This window comes from Typopeltis vanoorti, chromosome 5 (genome assembly GCF_054136105.1).
Source record: "Typopeltis vanoorti isolate ZY-2024b chromosome 5, IOZ_Tvanoo_1.0, whole genome shotgun sequence".
Taxonomy (NCBI): domain Eukaryota; kingdom Metazoa; phylum Arthropoda; class Arachnida; order Uropygi; family Thelyphonidae; genus Typopeltis; species Typopeltis vanoorti.
In genome coordinates, this window is record NC_143553.1 from 87,150,832 (window position 1) to 87,169,694 (window position 18,863).

General features: G+C 33.3%; 1 protein-coding gene across 2 annotated transcripts; it reads right to left on the minus strand.

Moving 5' to 3' along the window:
• Positions 1-572: 572 nt before the first annotated feature.
• Positions 573-11,290, minus strand: LOC150106621 (uncharacterized). 2 transcript variants are annotated; one of them, XM_090392583.1, is made up of 6 exons: positions 11,138-11,290; positions 5,098-5,159; positions 3,174-3,272; positions 2,396-2,431; positions 2,036-2,077; positions 573-785 (listed from the first exon to the last, which is right to left on the minus strand). In XM_090392583.1, exons 1-6 carry the CDS (start codon positions 11,238-11,240, stop codon positions 744-746), a joined length of 384 nt encoding a protein of 127 aa, XP_090248709.1. In that variant the 5' UTR covers positions 11,241-11,290; the 3' UTR covers positions 573-743. The 2 variants fall into 2 exon arrangements, with proteins under 2 accessions (XP_090248709.1, XP_090248711.1); XM_090392585.1 differs by lacking the exon at positions 3,174-3,272.
• Positions 11,291-18,863: the final 7,573 nt, after the last annotated feature.

An 18,863-nucleotide genomic window follows, 5' to 3' on the forward strand; every position in this document is an offset into this window, starting at 1 on the left:
CATTTTATTTCCTTTTTTAAAATTAAAAAAAAAATACTATAGTTGTCACTAGACTGAGCATATTTTCAGAAATCTGGTATTATTTTTGATTTTATCAAAATATTTCTTTGCTAAGTTGTAGTTTATCGAGGCACTTAATTAATTTGTTCAGCGAATTTAAGGTCCCCTAGTTTTTTGATTAAAATAATAAAAGACTATCATCTATAAGATGGTGAATCCTTCTGAGAATTATGACTAATTTAACTCCAAGTTTTATTAAGTTTATAACATCCATATATTATCAGTAAGAGTGATGAGAGCTTGGTCCACCTTTGCTCGGAGTTGCCTGGTGTTGCACCACCTTACGTCAGTCCTGAAGATATTTTCAGGCGCAAACTTTGTTTGCTTACACTTGGATAAAGGATTAAATTAAATTTATTATATCAATATATTATTTTGTTTTAGTTTCTCGGTGTTCTATATTCACAATGCGTGTTAATAAAACCATATACTTTTTATGAATTTTAATTTCAAATTTAAATGCGATTTTGTAGCTTTATTAGCAACTGGATGGGAAATAATTTGGGCAAAAATTGAATTTTTAAATATTTTAATGAAAATATCAAAAACACAAAATTTTAATAAATCAACAAAATTTATTACAGCAATTGGAACTTTCTGTTTAGGCAGTATATCAATTATGAACATAATTTGCACTTGTTCTGTATTTATTAATGACTTCCAAGTGTTCTTTTCGACTTTCTTTAATATTCAGGTCTGTCCCATAACGCCATACTGTAGCATTTCTAAATCGCAAAAAGGGAAGAAAATACATGAATATACAGGTAAGAAATCTTCCAAGTATGAACAGTAAAGCTCTACACACACACTATTGCATACTATACTATATAAAATCATATGTTGAGTTAAAAATGCAGATATCGTCTTCCACGTTTATGAAATTAATGTATTTTGAAGTTATAGACTTGTTTCTCACAGCCTTTTCACCTTAATCAATAGTGACAATGCCCCTTAAGAGGTAAAACCTGGGTTCAAGAGACTGAATATGAATGACATCAATAAGGGTTTTCAAGATGATGTATAAGTAATAACAGTTCATGGATAGTAATAAAAAAAGAGAAAATCAGTTTCAAAGGTATTTAATATAATAACTATATACAATGATTTTTAAATGTAAATTACTGGACTACAAGCGAATCTGAGATAGGACTGTAATATGTTTATTACAGCTTTTTCCTAAGACGGGAGATTTCATAGTCGAGCTATTACTTTCGTCTGGATCCTCTCAAAAATGAAAAAAAAAATGCTATTAGGAGTTTTTTTTCACTATCAGAATATCTAACAGATAATCAATATCCCATTATGAATTATGAATTCCACAACTCTCGCTGTAAGGCATGGCGTGGGAGGGGGCACCTCATGTCCTTATATTCTGATAAAATGATGCTCATATGAGGTGTAATCGAAATATTTCCAGGTTGTAGGTCTGGGACGTGATTTAATTGGAATTATGGATGAAGATATCCTAATGCTTTGATGTCCGTATACTCTGTATATTACTGCATGTGTTCCTCGAGTGGTGTCGTTGTTTTAGGGAATGCAAAACTAGGATTTCCAGAAGGATATCTTTACCACCTCTCCATGTGAGATCAGCTAATTCACCTTTTTTTGAGTTAGTCGGTCTTATATGGAGGAGAAATAAACCTTCCTCGATTCCTTCTTCTAATATGATCTAATAAAAGCTTTTCCCTTCCTGGGTGTGACCGGGTTAGCTCACACAGGCGTTGGTGAGTTAACGTGATGAAAACCCAATAAAGAGAAAGTATGGAATGTCTGTAGGCTCAGTATCATCGAAGATTCTATTAAGGACAAATAGGATACGATTTTTTAAAAAGTTTTTCTACTCTGGTGAATTTTAATTACTTCATATTGCTTAAAAATACAAGCAGCTTTTTTAATACCTCGCCTATAGGTATTTCAATAATAACTGACTGTAGCTATTTTTTTTAAATGTGTTCACATAATTGTTACATACCTGTGTTTCTTCCCATTGCCTTGTCATTTCGTCTGTAATGTTCTATAAAGAACACAAGAAATTGATGAAGCTAACTTAATTTTCATTTATCAGAAATTATACATTCAAACAATTAGTAATTATTCCAACTTACACTAAAGTACAAAATAATTATAACAATTATTTTCATTATCCTGTTAAAAAAACTCACATGTTTAGCCTATTTAAACTACGTATTGCATATTGCTGTGTGTGTGTGTGTGTGTGTGTGTGTGTGTGTGTGTGTGTGTGTGTGTGTGTGTGTGTGTGTGTGTGTGTGTGTGTGTGTGTAATGAAAATCTATCGTAGACAAAGAATAATTTACTTAAGAGAATTACTTACCAAATTGCCAACTGCGTAAAACATGCACATATATATCTGAAATTAGAAACACACAGTGGTCATTTAGAACTTAGGAAACGTGGAAAAATGCTATTTGGAGGTAACATTCAAAAGCAAGTATAAAAAAGTTAAAAGCATAGTAGTTCATATAGTAAGGATCAGCACAAGTATGAGCAAATGTATTGCTTCACTCTTGTCCTCCTGAGCAAAGACTGATCAAAAAAATATTTTTTTAAAAAAGACACCCAATTACTCATGAACTAAAACATTATGATTACGCAGCCTGTTTTCATCCAATCAGATTGCACGATTGGCGGGAAATATACTGGTGACCCTAGTATGGGAATTATTCTCATGGACATCACCAAGTCCTCTCATCTCCATTGAACCCACACGCCCACTTCGAACACTAATTTTAATTCGAACACTGTTTCGGATCAGACATCGATTGCCTTACATAGAGATAATGTGGTCCAACGGATCTGGAATCCTTCGGCATAACAATGCCACATGTTACAAGGAACATGTGGTGTTGCTATGCCGAACATTTGTAGGCTCATGGGTAACGCATCCCCGATCACGATGTCTTCTCGATCGCAGCCCTCTGGAAAATTATTCCATTTGGTTGTCCCAGAATACCTCAGAGTACTTTCCATAGTCTACTGTACTCAATGCGAAGACGGATGCAAAAGGTTATTTTGACACAAAGGAGTCCCAACGCTCCTAGATAGGACGTCATAATGTTTCGGCTCATGAGGGGAATATACTGCCTTATTACCTTTTCTCTGGTATCACACTGCTTGCAGATTTCTGTACATATACTATCGATATCACTTCCAGCTTCTGGCATAAACTTCACTGAGCAATTTATAAAATACTGAAAGAAAGTAAGTATATATATATATATATACATTATTTTATATTTTATAATTTTATATTATTTATATATTTTATATTTAAATACAGCTTTTCAAGCAAAACACTGAAACAAGTAATGGAGGTAGTAATGGTAAAGTGAAGTGAAGCGGAAGTTACTGTGCTGAATTTCTTAGCATGCGCAGAAGCGAAGAGAATGTTAACGGACATCGTTAAGGATCAGCTGGTTGAAGAAGTTGAAGAGTGTCTTCTGTCACAGAATTTACTGCAGCCGGGATTCTGGTTTCGAGTTCATCCAAGTCAGCTGGTAATGCAGGAACATAAGCACAGTCTTTTACATATCCCCATAAAAAGAAGTCACAAGGTGTCATAACTGGAGATCTTGGAGGTCAAGAGTGTAGTGCCAAGTCGTGGGGTCCCGTGCGTCCAATCCAACGCTGAGGCAATGTTTCGTTTAGAAACCGACGAACTTGGAGGTTCCAATGTGGCGGTGCTCCGTCTTGCTGAAAAATGTAATCTTCAAATTCTTCATTCAGCTGTGGAAGTAGCCACTCCTGCAGCATTTCAAGATAGGAGTTTCCCGTAACAGTGTTTTTCTCAAAAAAGAAAGGGACATAAACCTTTCTAACAGAAACCGATCAAAAAACATTAAGTTTTGGTGAATCACGTTCATGTGGTACAATTTCATGTGGATTCTCAAGTCCCCATATACGAACATTGTGGCGCGAAACTTTACCGCTTAGATGAAAGTTTGCTTCATCACTAAAAATCAACTTTTGTTGGAAAGTGTCGTCCTCCATGTCCTCTAACAGATTAGCACAAAACTCTGTTCAAAAAAAAAAAAAAACTCTAGGTCAAGGCCGTTCATATGGTGCAAGTCGCATTCATTTGTGGTTCGTGGTTACAGAGATATACAATTTTCAAATCAGGACATTCTCGTTGAAACCCCCTGTATAAAGAATGAACAGAAATTAAAAGAAAAAGTTAGAAAACTTTTTAAAAAACAGATGTGTGAAGGTTTATTATAGTTATTGATTTATTCAAGTAAAACTGAAGAAATTTTTATTGCTTCCCTGTTCGTATAGAAATGGACCCGATAAAATTTATTTTTTAATAAGTTGAGTCATAAGTTGTTTTATTTAGGATTTTCAGTATGAAGTATGATTTGAAATTGTTAATAGGGTTTTAGTTATTTCTTCAACGAACAATGCTGAGACTTTCATATAGAAATAATTGATATGGTTTTAGTAATTTATTCAATGAAGCTTGCTGTGAATTTCATGTACAAAGTGAATTAAGTTATTGAAGTGTTTTTGATTGAAGACCAGATGGACTGTGTTTATTATGATTTAGGATGCTGGAAGAATTTAACTGCTTTATGTTACTGTTAAGCATGAAGTCTTGATTCTGTACTAACCATAATCTACGCATATGTAGATTAAAACTCAATCTTTTAATAAAGTAAAAGTTAAATTTAGATATGTTCAGAAAAATGAATCTGCGTGCAAATTCAACCAAAGTTCAAAGACTGAAAACATGCACTATGCGGGATTACATGCAAGAAAAGTAAAGTAAAATAGCCTTAACAAATAAAAATATACATTTTATTGCATTAGAGCTAAGTGGTTTATTGCCCTAAAATTTTAGAAATATTTTATTATTAATGAAATATTACAATCAATATTTTAGTTTTAATATTTCTAATTAAAGTTATTTAAAATTTTAAATTTAAACTCAGCGTTTATTTTTTTATATTTAAAATTTTGATGCATATATTTTAAATCATTAACTCAAAAAATCCTGTTCACTTTTTTTTTAATACACACCTCCATTGTCCAATCAGTTGTGGTGCAGTTTTTGTATCTTTGGACTCTGTCTGCATCGCTAACTGTAAAAGAATACAATTAAAATTATATCACAATAAGAATAAAAACATCGAAAAAACGCTCTAAAATTAGCGAATTTCAAAGATATTGTTATTTAATTTTGCATGCATGAAATATGAATTTGAATGTATCAAATAAACTGATAAAAATGAACTGTAGAAGTTATATAACACCTTTATTAGAGCAAAAGATAATAAAAGATATCAATGCTCAACGCTGTTTTTTGTGGTTTCTGATGCTGTTTACGCATCTGCAACTGAAAAACTCTTATACAATTTCATCTATCACTCGACAGGATTAGATGTCTTTTCATCTAAGGAAAGAATCGCCGCTGACTGCCCACCTACCGGCAAATTTTTATTTGATGACTGATGAAACTAAATGAGAAATTTTGGTCAGCAGACTTGCATGTTTCAATACCTTATGTGTTGCGTAAGAGACTGGCATATTTCATCTAAATGCTGTTATTAAAATTTGTAAAAAAAATAGGCAATTAAGTGTGCTTTTATCAGAAGTGACAGAAGTTATTCAGAATGGTGTTACTTTCGCACTTCGATATTATAAGCTGAGCCAAACGATCTGTTTATAAGTTGGTAATGTAGCTCTTCTGAAGATTTGAATCAACTTATGTTTATTTTGTCTCAAAAATACAATTATATATATAAATAATTTAATAAATTTTCTTTATTTTTTGCATTAACGTTTTTTTTTTCATAAGGTTCACCTAATAATGTATTTCATAATATACGTATATTTATTATATATTAACAAAAATTTAATGGATTTTAAATAAACTATATTCCAAGTATTACTTATCTGTTCAGAAATGGAGTAAAATGTGTTGATAGTCAAGTTAATCGCTATCCCAACTGGACCGAAATTATAGTCTTCCAATGTCGTATCATATTGGTGGGATTATGCTTGAAGAAACTGGTGAGGCTGGGGTCTGGTGTGTTAGTAGATAGAAAGTTGAAGTTCAGGGGCCATGTAGCAAAGATTGCAAATACAACTCAAAAGATAATTGCAATGTTGAAACGAACGTTCACATGTAAAGATAAGGATGTCATTTTGCCTCTTTACAAGGCCTTGGTGAGACCTCACTTGGACTATTGTGCGCAGGTTTGGTCTCCTAGCTTCCGTTCTGATTTTTCTGAAGAGAGTGCAAAGGAAAGTGTTGAAAATGATATCAGGATTATGGAACACTGATTATGAAGGCAGAGTGAGAATTTATAGATTGCAATCACTAGCAAACAGGAGAAAGAGGGGTGATATGATTGAGACTTACAAACTTCTGAAAGTTTGTTGAAATCCTGTATGACCCATACAGGATTTCAACTGATGGAATTTTTCAGTTTATGGAAGGTGAGGAAAGGATAAGAGGGCATCCTGATAAGCTAAGAATGAATGCCTCTAGATTTTGGTGGTGTGTGATTGGAATGGATTGCCACGGGATGTTGTGAGTGCAAGTAGTGTGAATGAATTCAAGAATAAGTATGATAGCTGGTGCGAGTATCATGTGGCCTCCCTCGATGAGTCCCTGACTTCCTCCCTGTACGTCTCTCTCTTAATAATAATAATAATAATAATAAATTAAAATCAACGGTTTCTTCAAATCAAAGTGAAAGCTCTTATCCAGTCAAGTAAAAGTACTGAGTTCTGCGAGAGCCTTAGGAGAATGTTACGCAAAAACTCCAACTCAGAGATAATGGACCCAAGGAAAGTTTCCTCTTGGATCTCAACAGTATCGTCATTGGATCGAAAATTTCCTAAGAATAGAATATGTTCACAAAGATCATCCTCGGAAAGACAAAGGTGGCAAAATGGATAGCAAAATAAAGCCTTCGTGAATGGGGAAGATGCCAATCTTTCTTCCCCCAAAAAGGAAAAGTTGCGAAAAAGTTACAACTGATGTATTATGGAAGATTATAATTTTTCAAATTTATTTATTTATTTTAGATAGTTCTGAAATCCAGCTCTGGAGGCCAAACAGGAGATTTCTTCCTTTTCAAGTCTCCAACAAGTAGAGAGCCATCTAACACTGGACGATGAAACTCATCTCTCCCTAAAGTTGTGAACATCTAGGGTAGCGATGCATGGAGAAATTATGACAGTGGTTTTGAAGTAGTATGGTGCGAAGTGGAAGAAGGCAAGATGAAATATTAAATAACGTGTGGCTATATACATGTTAATATGGACAGCAGTGAGAAGGAAATGTTAAGGTAAATTGGTGTGGCTAATAAGAAAAGGTGATCGTAATGGGCGATTTCAATCATGGTAATATAGTTTGGAATGAGGAGACAGCATCAGGAACCAAAGAGAATGAATTTCTTGAGTTTTTAAGGAACAACTACCTTAAGCAACTTAAACTACAACCTTAATCAACTATATAACAGAGGACAGATGTGGTTTGAGGGTCTCGGATTTGATTATCTCATCAGAAGATATTGTTGTAAATGAAGTGTCACATCTCCCTCATTGGTAAAAGTAACCATGAAGTGATCACTTGGCCAGCCATATCAGGACTTTTGTGAGAAAGGGTTATATGTGGAATTATAAGACGGGTGATTATGACAAACTCGAGAGGTGGCTTGCAGAGATATCATGGAATGAGGAATTGGATGAGAAGGAAATCAATGCTGCTTGGTCTCTACTCAGGAATTATCTGGCAGAGGCAATGACTAAGTGTATTCCAAAGGTCAGGAGGTTAAATAAGATAGGTGTAAAATGGATAAAGAGATGAAGCATGCAATTTGGAAGAAAAAGGCATTGTGGAGGCTGCAAAAGATCAGTGCCGATGATCAGTTACAACGAAGCTGACTTAGTACAGGTAGCAAAAGTGCGGTATGAGCACCAGTTAACAAATGAGACTAAGAGAAATCTCAGGGAGTATTTTCAATATGTGGCCACTAGAAGGAAGAATGATTACGGGAGGAGATGTTGGTTCAGTGATAATGGGAGAATGATACAAAATGAGGAAGATGTTGTAGACGTGTTTAATGAGCAGTTCATTAAAGTATTTCATCCTTGTGAGTGTAACATAATGCAGAACTTGAGAGCAGTGGGAATGGGGGGGGGGGGGAACCACTGATGGTGAGTGAGCAGGAGATACACATGTGAGGAATTGAGTAAACATGATGTCAACAAGGCAATGGGATTCGATGGTATATCACTGTTTGTCTAGAGCGAATGTTCCAGGGAGTTAACAACAGCTTTAACTTCATTTTTAACACGAATCTTAGATTAGCTCAAGTTGCAAAGGAGTGGAAAGATGGCAGAATTGTTCCGCTTCATAAAGGGAGTGATATGCTTCGAATTATGAGACATTTAGTTCATCTGCGGTCAAGGTGCTGGATTAGCTAGAAGAGAAGGATTCAGAACAGGGTGGACAGCAGTAGAATTCTCTTTAATGGAAAACATGAGTTTGCTAAAGGAAGATCGGGTTTCAGCAATCTGCTTACTTATTTTGACAAGATGATGAATATCTTGGACAAGGTGGATGCATATACAGTAGTATATATATTTATATTTTGCAAAAGGCCTTTGATAGATTGCCATATGACAAGCCAGTAGTTAAATTGGATACCTATCAGACAGCTATCAACAGGTTGTTTTTTTGGGCGGGGGGGGGGGGGCTGATATCACGGGGAGGAAAGTCACTGGTTGTGTTTTCCAGGGATCTGTTTTGGGGCCATTGTTGTTTAATTTGTAGGTAAATGATATTGGAAAGAGATTAAACGGTGATTTACAGTTGGTTGAAGATGATGCAAAGTTGTGGAGAATTATGAGAAGTAGAGTAGAATATGAGGACAGGTTGATAGAGAGAGAGAGAGAGAGAGAGAGAGAGAATGAAAATTACAGAGCTCAGATGACAGAAGAAAGAGGGGAGGCATGATAGAGAGTTATAAGTTGGTAATGAATAATTACCAGATTAACGTGAGTGGGATTTTTCATAAAATATCTGGAACCAACCAGGGGGGAAGAACGAGAGGCCATCACTGGAAGCTGCACAAGGTGGGTATGAGCAAGGGAGTGAGGAGTAGATTTTTTGCATGGAGAATGATGAGTGATTGGAATGCATTGCCTGATGTGATGAATGCAAGGATAGTGAATGCATTTACAGGGTGTTCGGGATAAATTTGACATATTTATAATTAATTATATTTTTCCGTAAGTTACATGTATTAACACACACTTCTCTTCATTTAAAAGTTTGGACCCTTCTTCATTCATATACATGATGTCAGAAAGGATGGATAGCTGGAACCCACCTGAATCATGGAAGAGATTAACTTGTATCATGATGATTCGTGCCCGCCATCAAAATAAGGATATTACGACTGCTGCCCAATGCTCCCTGAATACAGTAAAAACAATCAGGCATGAACTAGAGACTTGCAATGGTGACTACGAGGATGTAGCAAGAAGAAAGATCCCTAGCAGACGATCTGATTGCGTTCGTACAGCAGAATTCCTCGCAAATCTGCAGGAACAGGTGTTGAAGAACCCTGGCATTGGAATTCGGGCTTTGTTCGTGGAGTTGCTAACTGTAGTCAAACCCTGGATAACAAGGGTAGCCAATGGTAGGCCGTATGTATGGCAGCAGGATTCGGCCCCTTGCCACACCTCTGGGAAAAGTCAAAAATGGTTGTCTGAAAATTTCTACGACTTCACCAGTTCAAATGTTTGGCCTCCAAACTCCCCAGACCTTAACCCCATGGATTATTTTGTATGGGGCGCAGTTGAAAAAGACACCAATCGCACTTCCAGTAATACAAAAGCCCAGTTAATGGATAAAATTAAAACAGTTTTTGCGGCCCTTCCCAGGGAGACTGTAGCATCAGCTTGTTCGAGGTTCCGAAGCAGAATTGAAGCTGTGATCGATGCTAATGGTGGTTATTTTGAGTAAATCTTGTTGATAGTATTGTAATTAACTCTGCCTGTAATGTTTTTTTGTCAATTCATTAAATTTAATAGATACAAAGAAGATTTTCTTTTTCCTTACGAAACTGTCAAATTTATCCCGAACACCCTGTAAGTCAAGGTATGATGAGCTGTGCATGCGAGAGTGGGACCTCCTGCGTTGAATCTTTTGACTGCATGAAGGTCTGTTGATAATAATAATAATAATAATAATAATAATAATAATAATAATAATAATAATAATAATAACAACAACATCCATTCTCCCACTGCGGGATTTGGAGCAACGGCAGTTGTTTGGAGAGTGGGTACGTTGACTACTCGGCTAACTAGGCTGGAAATAATGTTATTTAATTAACATTTAACATTAAATTAAAGATATTAAAGATTGTATTAATTTACTTTCGATATGACACAGCCATTTCAGACCAAAAAGTATGGCAGTATTATTAATAAAATTTTATAAATATTTTATTAATATAATTTACTTTATATTTAAAATTTTAACTTTTATTTTGAAATTTTAATTTATATTATAATTTTTTAAGGATTTTTTTAGCTGAACATTCCTAATATTATTTTCCACTGATTTCTTAAAGGAAGAAGAATCTCCCTTACCTTCCCCTCTTCTGTTTCGGAAAGGGATTCTAGGATATAATTGGCAATTGTCGAGTATCTTTACACCTAAGCCAAATGCCATTCTAAATACTATGCTTTATCGAAGCCACTCTAAACTGTCATTTACATCTAGAAATCAGAGATATAAGTGAGGAATTACATTTCTTTAGAAATTGCTTCCGTAACCAACTATAATTCATATATATTAGACTTTCTTCTTTCCAGGAAGCATTTATAAAAGTAAAATATGCCTCGCTTAGGAATTTTTGACAAAAACGAAACAATCAACTTCTCTGATTGAATTGATTGAATTAAATAAAATTAAATGTTTTTCCCAAGTAGGTAACTAGGTTAATATGCGTGAGAAAGTAAATACGGTATGTTTTCTAAACCTCCACAAAAAAAAAAGTATTTCTGATAATCTAAGCTGAAAAATACTTACCACAACACCCAGGGAAAAGAACCATATAGTCTTCACGTTCTTCTACGTTGAATGCAACACCAAGCCCCAATAAGAGAACAATAACAAGGAAATAAGGCGTCATTATGAATGTTTAAGGTAGAGAAGATACCAAGAAACTGTACCAGATAGATTTTTGTGTTTTAAACATTAACAGAGCATTGGTAGAGAAGGCGTTATTCTTGATCACTGACGTCATCTGTCAACTAGTTATATCGCGAAAGCCTTGTTGCTTATTATTTTTATGATGAATTATACTAAGATTAACCTAGCAATGATGATACATCAAATCTCGAGTGATATGGTAAGAAAGACAAACAAACAAATACGTATTGAATCATTATTCAGCATTTTGCTAGTAGTTGCAAATGTTTTCTTCCAAAATAATTGCTTTACTCAGTATGGGATGAAATAATGTCCTACTCATGAAGCTCTTTTTACAGAATTTATTGCATTACGTTTTTGCTGTAAGAGTTGAGAAAGACGGAAGTTTATGAGCAGTACTTTGACTCACACTATTGAAAATCATTAAAGATAATAACGTTGTTTTTTTGTTTACTCATTTTTATGCTATAAGGTTTCAAGTATTTTTCTTGGGAAAAGAATGGTTACAATTCTATTGTTTATATGAGAAATATTAAGACATTTCCAGTGAGGTTCTTTTATCCAATCTCAGATGTAGGTGAGAATTCTTTCTTTGAAATTTTCATCGACCCCCCCCCCCCCCCTTCGTTAAATTATTAGACTCCTTAACGTCCTGAACATATACCCAACCGACATATACCCAACTTCGAAATAATACAATCAAACGTAGTTCGAAGATTTCTGCTCAACTGTCTACCTGCAAAGTATAAGTATTACAAAGAATATATATATATCTAAATATTTTTCAGGGTGACCACCCAGAGAAAATATTTAGTACCAACTCGTGCAGGAAAAAGGTACTAAATCTGAAAAAAAAAAGTAGTCGATTTTTATTTGCTTTCGTTTCACTCTATTTAGGGAATTTTAGGATATTACTACCTGAGTTTGCAAAATTAATTAACTCCTCAGAAATAGTAAAATCTATAGCTGATGAATGTTTCAATTTTTCTTTTGTCAAAAGGAGTCCATTCATCAAGGGAGTTTGTAGTTGATTTCTTATTTTATTCTTATTTATTGTTACTGCTGAAAATATTCTTTCAGTCTTTTTTCCCTGAGATTTAGAATAAAATTTAAATTTAGAAAGTTTTTCTTGCCACTCGTCCATGTTTAAAACGAAAATCTAAATACAATAATAATATTTTTTGATGAAGAAGTGAACAAGCTTTTGTTAATAAAATTTATAAAAACACTGGATTTAAACCCACTGTATTGAACAGACACCTACTTTGAAATTTTGCAATTTTGCAATTTGAAATTTTGCAAAGTTTTAAATTTTGCTCATTTTTCATAATAGCGAAAAATATTTTTTCATTGCCTAATGCCAGTCAGATTGCGTGAGTATGAGATCGGAGGGGGGGGGGAGAAGAGAAGGTTAGCGAACAGTGAGAGGTGGAGGTAAAAAAGAGAAATCATGCTTGTGTCACTGAATATGACATATGGGATAAGAGAAAAATATTAAACTCATATGTCTAACTCTCACGTTGTTGTTATTATTATTCTGAAGGAAGAAAGTACTAGATCTGTTGGTGAACGTACTAGAAACTTAAAAATTCATAAAAAGTACTAGTGGTGGTCAGACTGGAAAGCACATAAACATAAAAAAATATTAAAAACTGAATCTTTTTGACTTGACAATAATAAATTTTAACCGAAAGACGTTACTGTCTCTAAGGGTGAAGCAAGCTTTTATAATCCCTGCTATCTCATAAGGTTACTGTGTAAGGGAAAGTTTATGTGCTCTGACCGAGTGGGTGCGAGTTATAGATCCTCGTTAGGAATTAGGATGGCCTTAAGTCTCCTATATTTGGAGAAATCCGATTCATCATAGTTTGCTGCTTGTTGTATGTCAACTCATATGTCTAACTCTCATGTCATTGTTATTTTGTTATTATTCGGAAGGAAGAAAGTACTAGATCTGTTGGTGAACGTACTAGAACACTAAAAATTTATAAACAGTACTAGATCTAGTACGAAAGTACTAGTGATGGTCACACTGTTAGTGGGTAGGAAACAAAGAAGCACTCTTAATATCATGTGAAATGTATTTGAGATGGGTAGGGAAAAAAAGAGATAAATAATTTACAATCATTCGCAAGAACTCATCGAAATACGCTCAGATTTTTTTTTTTTTTTTTTTTTTGCTAGATGGGTGAAGCAAAAATGCTTTTCATATTCCACGTTATCTGTAAAAGAAATGTATGGATAGGGTAATATAGATAATATAAGCTCTGATCATAGCAGGAGGGTAACAGCAATAGCAGAGCCTCAGTTAAACCTTCATTGGCTAAAACATTACCCTCCCTGGGTACCCATTTTAGTCGTCTCGTACGACATGCATGGACTACAGTGGGATTTTTAAGTAAAGCCACCTCTAAAAATTAAGACGATCCCCCAGACCACTCCCTACGAGTAGCCGAAAGACCCTCCAACTCAGCTTTGGTTCTACTCAGTGACGGGGTTCCCCACCACTGAGCAGAACCGCTCATATTCCAGGGAAAAGCAAGGCCCCTCACGGGCCATGCCGTAGAACACTCTCCCGAGAGAACTCAAAATGCTCCCTCAGGGCAAAAATTTCCGAAATCCAAGCCCCCACCTCTCACCGGGAGCAAAATTTCCGAAGAAACCTAAGAGATCAAAACTCTGAAAACTCTGCATCCATTTTAGTCGCCTCTTACGACATGCATGGGCTACAGCGGGGCTGGTATGTAAATAAAGCCCTCTCTAAAAATTAAGACGATCCCCCAAACCACTCCCTACGAGTGGCCGAAAGACCGTCCAACTCAGGGTTGGTTCCTTTTTTTCTTTTTTTTATTTCATTTTATATTATAAATAATATTATTAAATATTTCCTCATAAGCTTTTATAATGCAATTCTATTATATACATAATTTATATATACAGTTATTATTTATTTAATTTTATAATCACTGAAAAATCTAGGTTAAATACACGTGCCGCTTTTCAATGAAAGCGTAAATGAGTTGTAAAAAAGTTATTGTGAATTGTAGTTACCATAATAAGGATACATAGTTTCTTATATTATTATTCTATAACTGGAAATAAATTCATTAAATCATTTTCTTGTAATTTAATGAATTGATCTCAATCATCCTTGTTCATTATTTTATAATAACTGTTTGTTAAGCTGTATAAAATTAGTAGGCAACTTAGTTGATGATTTCATATAAAGTTCACGTGGGAGACATCTGCATTTTTTTTTCTTTTTCAAAGATAAATACAGTTTGGTTTACTTTTTTTTTTTTCTTTTCTGAACAGTAATGGATATAACTGGCTAATCATATCAACTTAAAAATGTACTTAAGAAGAAATGTCATCACCAGGTGGCATTAACTTCTAAGAAAGACAAATATTTATTGCTTTGTCTTTTAATAACGGCTACCGATCAGAATTTAATATTATTATTATCAATAAATCAGCATCAGCCATGATAATAATCCATGCGATGAGGGTGGGGGGAGGACTTGCACTCACCGTAATTCCTGCATACCTGAAATACATAAACAAACAAATAGCATACTATATGAGCAAAGATTATCGAAATGTTTCTGAGGGTGTTTTTTTTTATACTTTTACTTTATATTTCAGATCAGTGTATTTTTTTTCCATATCGTTCAGTCATTGGTACTACAATAAAACACATACTTAATAATTTATAGGGTTATTTCTAAAATAATCAAGTGTGTATAAATTTCATAATTTTCCTCCAATAATATTTATTCGTTTATCTATTTTTTTTATTATTATACGAAATGATTTTTGTATTTTATATATTATATGCTGTACATACATATATAAATATATAATATCCACCACTAGATAGCAGAAGCAACCACTAAAGCAAACTTGTGTTAAAAATGAAAAAAGGAAATGGGCACATTGCAGTAAAACAGGCGAAAAATTTCATTCGTATTGTTAAACAAATTTTTTTGTACACAAGATGCCCTTTGGTTGTAAAGAACTGAGTTGGAGTGTTGTCTAGTGCAAGGAGAATGTATTAGAACTTTTCAGCTAAAGGTGAGTCATCCAACTTATACCTACGTAGGTAGGTAGGTGACTAGTTGTTTTCTTCTTTTTTTATTTATTAATTAATTTTTTTTTGCCTCTCCCCAAAATAGTCAATCTGATAGAAGTGCACACCAGTACGTGTGTGTGTGTGTGTGTGTGTGTGTGTGTGTGTGTGTGTGTGTGTGTGTGTGTGTGTGTGTGTGTGTATATATATATACACACATACATGTACTGATGTGTTTGTATATGTGTGTTTTGTTGGCATTGACTTCTTTCGAAATTTCATATTACAACCGGATATTTTTTCCCGATATTTAGTTAGTCTTTCATTTTTCTCTTTTGGTACTTATTATTATTATTATTATTATTATTATTATTATTATTATTATTATTATTATACAAGAAGATGTGATATATATTTTGCATTCTGTATATGATATTCACTATATATTTTAATTTCTGCCACTAGATGGCAGTTGCATGGCTACTAAAGATAGTATAAAATAATAGTGTTAATTTTGTTTACTTTATTATTATTCTTATTATTACGTGATACCTCCAAGGAGCCCAAGAGCTCATCGTGTGCGTGTGGAGTGGGGGGGGGGGGGAGTACACCACTTAACTACAACTCACCGTTTCCCTCAGCCCTCCAAATACGAGACACAATCACCGTTAACGCCTTGCGCCATCTACAGCCCACCATCACCATTAGTATATATTTTGTATTCGAGACATGCTTTATTTTAATAATTTCTCTCGCAGTGATGTTTCATGAAAAAAAAAAAAAAAAAAAAAGAGAGAGCAAAGTTTTCCATTGGGATCGAGATCGCTTCTCGATTATAAACTGTTATTTTAGTGTATTTTGACTTGGTTAGAATATTTGTTTCTATTGAACAGCATAAGCGGCTAATAATACTAATACAAAAATGTTTTCAAATTTTTAAGCCATCCCCATGACAAATCAAATCTTATAGAGATTAAATTAAGCCTTTGCTATAAGAGAGCTAGAGAGGGAAATAGATTGCACATAGTTTTCGACTAAAACATTTACGCTTAATTTATTTTTTTCATAAATGTAAAATTAGACACGTTAATTTATAACATGTATAAATTACACGTTGTAAATGTATAAATTGTATACATTTATAAAGACAATGTGTAAAGACATCAAAATATATTTTTGACTTTTCTTATGTTCCAACTAGTCGCAGTACAGCAGCATCAGGTGGCATATAATGAATGAATTTAAATAGTAATAATAATGTGTCTAATTATCTGATTAAGGTTTTAAAAGATGGACGAAAATCCTCTGGCTTACTTCTAGAAGACAAATAATAATAATAAATAGACAAATAATAAGAGTAATAATTTAGAAGACAAAAATGAAATATAAATATTCTTATCTTTTGTAGGCCTGAAGAAGTTAAAGCTCCGTCTGTATTTAAAATGAGTAGAGTTTCGTTTTTTTTTCACATTTTCTAATCCCTGTGCTCCCCCCCCCCTTCTTCTTTTCTCTTTTCCACCATAGAATAAACGCCTTCCGTTTCAGGAGAATGCTAGTACTGTGGCTTAGAGCAGTTCCCTTCTGCAGCTTATCCCGTTATTTGACAATAATTATAAGAAACAATGCATAATGGAATTGTATTTAAGTTTGATTAATTGTTGATGCTTTTACATTTCAAGTAATTATCCGTGATTTTCATTTTTAAAACGTATGTTAATATTCATTAATAATTTATTGATTGAATAGTGAATATTAAAATAAATTCTTCGCAACAGAATTCTTAATTGGAGTTTCCCCGCCTTCATGACTCACAAGCTTTTTATTTTATTTTATTTTATTTTATTTTTATTTATTACTCCCGAACAATAAGAAAGAATGTTTCCAACGTTGTTAGCAACTGTCTATGACTTGACAATCGTAGATTGTCCAATCAGACTATCATTATTATTTTAAAACATAATAAACTTCGTGTTTAAATTATTATTTTAATATAAATATCCACTTATAATACAATCAGCAGTGCAAATCATAAAAAAAAGGATATTGTACAATAAACATATATGCATTCTAAGCACATAGGCTATACCCTAAAATACTTGAGACATGTGACACGATGTATTTCGGCTAAAATGCTGTGTAGGATAAATGAATGTTAGCAACTAAACATTAGAATCAAAAGATTTTACCAATTCTTGGTGCCTTTTATATCATTAATACAAAATTCTATAAAAAGGATTATCAAGATATTTATTACTATGTGGTAAATACAGTGCTAACAAATAATATATGTTATGTATAACATATATTACATATAGTTATATATATATATGTGTGTGTGTTATTTTATTTTATAGCATATTTTATTTATATTTATTTCTACATATAACTCATCAAAATAGTATATTTAATTTATTCGAAAATATATTGTCACATATAACACATTGAAATAGTATATATTATTATTATTTATTATTTTTTTTTTGAGAGATGGATTGATTCCTTGAGAAAATGTGTGGATGGGGTGTTATTTGAGCTAAAAGCTCTAGTCATGGCTGGGTAACGGTAATATCCAAGCCTGAGTTAAAACTTCATTGGCTCCAGCATTGCCATCTGTTATCCTGAGTGTCTAATACTCTTAGATTTAATTTTCATATATTAACTTCCTTAAGTCCTTAAAAAGACTGGCTAGATGGGCGAAGCAAGAATGCTTTTCATATTCCCCGTTATCTGTAGAGAGCAATGTAAGGATAGGGTGTTATTGAGTTATAGAAAGCTCTGATCATGGCAGGAGGATAACTGCAATAGCCGAGCCTCAGTTAGAAATTCATTGGTTACAGCATTGCCATCCATTATCCATTACCCCCCCCCACCACCACCACCCTGGGTAGCCATTCTAATCGCCTCGTATGACATGCATGAGCTACATTGGGGATATTATATTATTGTTGTTATTATCCCGGCCACCACATGGGTAATATATATAATATATAATAATATATTTACTTATATATAATATATATTATATAATATATTTACTTATTTATAAATAACTCTGAAGTATTATATATATCTAAATTACAAAAAGGTGCATAGAAAAATGGCTTTTAAATTTTTAAATAATTAATTATAGAAATAATTTATTTATTTTTTGCCATGTATATTACATATACAATAGTTATATATAAAACATATAGTTCCTTTTTAAATTACACTCCAGAAAATAATTAAACTAAGAATTATAACGTGATCTTTTCACATAATAGTGATTATCTTAATTAATTATTTAAAACGTTTTATTCTAGAGGCTAGCAAATGTTAACGGCGAACATTAGGCAAAAGTGGACATTATATCGGATTAATATTACAAAGTATAGTCTAAACTAAATTAAAAGTACTAAATAACGTGTGATACACATCATTTCTACGCATAAAAAATATTATTACACTTACACTAATATTCTTTCTTTGCTATTCCGACTTCATGAAGAATCCGTGAAATAATAATATTATTTTTTTTTATTTCTTGATGAATTG